The sequence below is a fragment of the Apteryx rowi genome, unplaced genomic scaffold (genome assembly GCF_003343035.1).
Source record: "Apteryx rowi isolate R43461 unplaced genomic scaffold, aptRow1 scaffold_9, whole genome shotgun sequence".
Classification (NCBI taxonomy): domain Eukaryota; kingdom Metazoa; phylum Chordata; class Aves; order Apterygiformes; family Apterygidae; genus Apteryx; species Apteryx rowi.
In genome coordinates, this window is record NW_020451204.1 from 6,336,753 (window position 1) to 6,342,546 (window position 5,794).

Sequence of the window (5,794 nt, forward strand, 5' to 3'; positions counted from 1 at the left end):
CCTGCCAGCCAGATGCAAGGTGGTGTCTGTGCAGGGAGCTTGTGTTCCCAGGGTCCAAGTGGACTGTTCTTAGGTCGGCTGTGTATGGTATCACTGCCTCAGCCAGGAGAGCCAGAACTGTATTTTAAGAATTGAAAAAAGAGTATGGTAGGCACAGCCTTTTCCTAATCACACACTCCAAAATTGCTGGGCAAATGTATTCCCTTGATAAAAAAATTAGCTGAAGGCCACCATTGCCATTTTTAATTACCGCTCTTCTTTCTGTCTCCCCCAGGAGAGGCAGAGGGAACACAAAAGGCTGGAGGGTCACAGAAAGCCTGAGACACCTGTAGCTCTGCTGTGCCTGTACAGGCAATTTCACATCCTGCACACTGAAGGCTCCCAGCAAACCCAGCATCAGGGACCAGCTCCCATCCCCTGGAAGGCGCCAGCTGGGTGTGATCCAGAGCTCATGAAAGTCAAGTGTCAAGACACTTCAAGAGAAGTGTCGAGGTCTGGCAAGGCATCCTAGCACGTCTCCCTGAGAGTGGGATCAGCACCGAGGGTATATACAGCATGTTGGAAAAGATGCCGGTACTGGCATTTCCAAGAGCACTACACTGAGCAGGGGTGGGAGGGTTTGGTCTTAATGTCTCCCCCTTGTCAGACCTTGATGTCACTGTCTGGGCTCCCAAGAGGAATCTCTCTGTCTCCACCCAGGATTCACAGCCCACAAACCTCCGACCCCACCACCAAGGTTTTAAAGGGCTCAAAAGTTTCCTTCTTCAAGAGAAAAAGAAACAAAAAAGCCACAGCTGCTGCAGGATGAGGGGGAAGAAGTGCAAAAAATCTCTTCTGCATTACACTGCCAGGTGTAAAAGGACTTCAGCTGCTTAATGACTTCTTATTACCAAATGCATGAGCAGTCTTTGGAGCAGAACCTGGAACAGACATCCCTGCCCTCCCTTGCTGAGCAGCACAACTTTGCTCCTTATTGCATTTTGCTCTTGAGCTCAGCAACCCATTTGCAGCAAGCTGCAGCAGCATTGACTTGCGGCCAGTTGTCCAGGCAATTCCCCTGGGGCAGAAGAGTTGGAGTCTCCTGCGTTGAGGACACAACTGCACCTGCACCCCTCATCTCGCCCAAGTTGTCTCCCACGTCACAGGACAGAGGAGCAAAAGGAGCCATGGCAGCAGGGCGATGGAGCCGGGCCCTTTGGACGTGCCCTCTGGAAACTGCCCAAAGGCTCCCAGGTGAGAAGGGCAGAGGAGCACTTTGCATCTGGAACTGGATCAGACCGGGCCTACAATGGGACAGGGCAGCCTGCCATCACATCAGCACGAAGGGATTTTGGAGCAGGCCTAACAGCAGGGTTTGGGGACCAGCAACGCTCTGTCAACGGTTGGCTTTGACAACGCTTCGGTGTTGGCACCTTCTGCAAAGGTTGCAGGGGGGAGATGGGAAAGAGTGCAATTTTAGACTAGGGTATTCTACTACGCACCCATCCGCATACTTGCGGAACTGTAGAAAGAATACAACACAGACTCCACAGGTGGCTTTGCTCTAATTTAATCTGTATTTCAAAAATAGATTCTGAAAGCAAAAAACTGCCAAAGCTGAGAGAATCATTTCAGTGCATGTGGCTTGATCTGGCCATCTGAGCATCCTGAGGAGTGCTGAACCTTCACCCACCTGGCAACAGCCAAAGGCATCTTTTCCCAGGCACGATAGACTCACAGGAGGCCTCTCTCCTTTTAAACAGCCTCATATCAGTTGTTTAAGGCTGCGATGGGAGGCTGGTTTGCTGGCCCAGTAGTCCCCCAACCCTATCAACCACAAATTCCACTACTGCCAGCACTGCTCTCTAAGATATCCACCACACCAGCTCATGTTTGAGGAACTGTATCCATGGATCATGGATCATGTTCTAGACCATGAATCCTGTTTTTCTATCCATTATGTAGTTCCTTACACCCTTGATTCTTCTGCTCCAATATTGCCACCTTCATCAGCTGCACTAATGACTTTCCCCATGAGACTATATTAAGTGCTTGCATGAAATTCTGATTCATTGTATTTCCTTTGTGTAGACAATGAAGTTGGAAACCCTAAAAACCACAAGTTTGCATAAAACCTTATATTAATATAGCATCAGCCCAAAAGTAGGTCACATGAGAGCCCTTCAAAAAACAAGAATGAAAACATCAAAAAGTGAAGGTGATCTTTCAAGATCATAATTCTTTGACTGCCTAAAATAACTAACCACAGCAAATCTCTCTTTTTGTAGGTTAGGTTTTCTTTGAAGTGCATCAGCTGTTAAACCTCAGTGCAATTATTTTATATTAGCATAAAGTGAATTTGTAATACATTCTTTGGTTAAGTTACCAATACAGAGGTCAATGAAGCACATGATTCTGACTGCCTAAGCGGGGTCTGAACTCTCCGATCAGAGAAGGTGACACTCAGGCACACGTTTTCCATCCTGGTCTTCAGAGGCTGTTCTAAAGATTCACTCTTTCCCCTTGCACGAGTCGTGCTCGGAAGCTCCAAATATCCTTCAAAAACAAAACAAAAGTAAGGAAAAGCCTAAAGGGCTAGCCAAGATGGTGACTAGGATACATCTGGAAACCGATATAACATTCTCAGCTTAGCTAGTTACTCAAAAATATATCAAAATATCAATAGACTCCTTTCAAATCCTAAATATCATGGACAAAAATACAGCTAACACTAAAATAAGATACAGCCCACACCCCAAGAAGTTGGGTCATTTGTGGCTTTGACAAGGACTACAACATGCCAAATGTTCAATTCTGAACGACGGCAGAAGAGGAACAAGTACAGCAGAGAATATTACCCTAGCAGAAGTCACCTTACCTGCTTGTATGCATAATGCCTCCCTTGCGCACTTTTGGGTGCCACCAGATTTCCTGTGGCTGAAAAGGCTCGCTGTCTGACTACATATTTCATACTGCTTTACATGAGCAAGCAATATCTCTTGAGCAGCAGAAACCAGCAGGAAATAACGGATACAAATACAAGCACTTAGCCCGAAATCAGGCACTGAGCAGACATTGCTGCCGACTGGAAAGCAAAGAAAAAGACCACCATTTGCTTCATGGAAGTAAGCCTTGGGCAAGTTCCTAACTCAATTTCCCTGCGGGAGGATTACTTAGTTCACATCATTAATGTTATGAAGGTAAAATATGAGAGACAGGCACTCCTCTTTGGAAGAAAGCTCCGACTAAAGAAGCTTTAGCTTACATGGGAACACACAAGAAGGCAGGCTTGGGCACGCACTCGTCGTAGCTCATGAGAAGGAATGAGCCTCATAATGTAACACTTCAGCCCTCACTGTGCACCTAAATAATTCCATTCAAGAACACTTTAACTTTACAGACAATGTCTATGGCCAGGCTTGTAAAATACAGGTGGGCACCCAACCCTACTTAGGCACCCTGTGAAAAAAACCAAAAAACAAAAAACAAGCCCCTTCCCTCCCCCCCAAAAAACCCCCCTGGATATTTAGTGATTTTAAAAGGTACTCATTGTCTATTACATCTAGAACTTACTGTCTTGATATTCTATGTGTATGTGTTTGGGAAATGCTGTGGGTTAAGAAACTCAGAAATTAGGAAACATTCAATCCCAGTACAAGGTTTATCTTTTTTTCAGTGGCTGAACCCCTGAAGAATTTAGATTTATTTTCTGTTGTACACAATAGTTTCAATTATTCATCATGAATCAGTTCCCCCTATTTTTTTTGGGGGGGGGGGGGGGAAAAAAAGGTCCCCCTTTGCCCCTTTTCCTGCTGTTGCTTCAAGTCCAAGCAATTGTTGTGAGATTATTTTTAAAAAAAAAAAAAAAAAAAAAAAACAGCCAACTTGTCCTGTCTGATGTGGCATTGCTACTTCATTTAAAAAGAAAACACACTTGCTGTTAGGAGGTGAAACCTGTAAGAGCTATGCACACACCAACTATGGACGAGCACTGAATTGACTGTGCGTTCTTTTTCTTGCAAATTCAGGGCAAGAGATCACCATGTCTTCCTATCTACATCACAAAGCCCAAATATAATTGCAAAGACCTCTGATTCAGCTGCGCTCCCCACAACAAACGTGGACAAGGACATGCAGTGAAGGGTAACACCTACATAAACTTCACCCTATCCTGCTGCAGTGCATTAGACCTCCCCACATAATCTGCTACCCAGTGGGACAAGTTTGGGTTTCTTGTCTGGCAGTCTAAACCACCTTGAATGGTGTAAGACGTGAATCTGAGCAGCCTCGCAGCGGAACCATCAGTACAACGGAGTCCAGGGCTCCTCCTGACTCACACTACAACTTCAGTTACAGTCACCCACAGAACTGCTGACATATTCTGCACTAACTCCGGTTGCACCAAAAGAGATCAAGGTACACTCACAAAACCCATTTTGATGAGCAGAGCTGGAAGAGGATCTTCTAGAGTTCTATTTACCCTCTGCTGCTCTTCCATGTGGGCACAGATGATACCAAGGGCAAATTGGAAACCATCAAACAGGATTTCAGAGCTCTGGGGATGGTGGTCAAGGGTCTGGGAGCCCAGGTCATCTTCTCCTCAATCCTGCCAATGAGGGGGACAGATGGGAGGAGGAGGAGACGGACTTTCCAAGTTAACAACTGGCTGCGCCGCTGGTGTTGACAACAGGGTTTTGGTTTCTATGACCATGGGACTCTGTTTGAAGATCGACAACTGATGGGGAGAGATGGGATCCACCTCACTAAGCGGGACACGTGTGTCTTTCTTTGCCAACAGGTTGGCCAACCTGGTAAGGAGGGCTTTAAAGCCTTGTGGTGGATGAAGAGCGAGTCAAGAGCTTATGGGTAAGGATTAAAGGGCAGGCTAGCATGGGTGACACTGTTATGGGTGTTTACTACAGGCCACCTCATCAGGAAGAGGAAGTCGATGAGGCCTTCTACAGACAGCTGGAAGTAGCCTCATGATCACAGGTCCTGGTTCTCATGATGGACTTCAAGCACCCTGATATCTGCTGGAAAGACAACACAGCTAGGCACAAACAGTCCTGGAGGTTCCTGCAGAGCACTGATGACAACTTTCTGACACAGGTGGTGGAGGAGCCAAGGAGGAGAGGTGTGTTGCTGGACCTTGTGCTAACAAACAAAGAAGGACTGGTTGAAGATGTGAAGGTCGGGGGCAGCCTTGGCTGCAGTGACCATGAGATGGTGGAGTTCAGGATCCTGTGAGGAGGAAGCAGGGCAATAAGCAGGATYACAACCCTGGACTTSAGGAGAGCAAACTTTGGCCTCTTCAGGGACCTACTTGGAGCAATTCCATGAGTTACGGCCCTAGAAAGAAAGGGGGTCCAAGAGAGCTGGTTAATATTCAAGCATCACTTCCTCCAAGCTCAAGATCAGTGCATCCCTATGAGTAAGAAGTCAAGCAAAGGAGGCAGGAGACCTGCGTGGATGAGCAAGGAGCTCCTGGCAAAACTCAAACAGAAGGAGGAAGTATACAGAAMGTGGAAAGGGGGACAGGCCACTTGGGAGGAATATAGGAATGTTGTCAGAGTATGCAGGGATGCAATGAGGAAGGCTAAGGCCCGTTTGGAATTAAATCTGGCAAGAGATGTCAAGGACAACAAGAAGGGCTTCTTCAAATACGTCAGTAGCAAAAGGCAGACTAGGGAAAATGTGGGCCCTTTGCTGAATGGGGTGGGTGCCCTGGTGACGAAGGATGCAGAGAAGGCACAGTTACTGAATGCCTTCTTTGCTTCAGTCTTTACTGCTCAGGCCAGCCCTCAGGAACCCCAGA

General features: G+C 46.7%; 1 protein-coding gene across 1 annotated transcript in view; it reads right to left on the minus strand.

The window, feature by feature from the left end:
• Window positions 1-2,192: 2,192 nt before the first annotated feature.
• The window catches only part of PHYH (phytanoyl-CoA 2-hydroxylase), a 14,439-nt gene continuing 10,837 nt past the window's right edge, over window positions 2,193-5,794 (minus strand). The window contains exon 9 of the mRNA XM_026091289.1: window positions 2,193-2,535. Within this exon, the coding sequence (XP_025947074.1) occupies window positions 2,482-2,535 (54 nt within the window). The 3' untranslated portion in view covers window positions 2,193-2,481. The remainder of the gene's footprint in view (window positions 2,536-5,794) is intronic.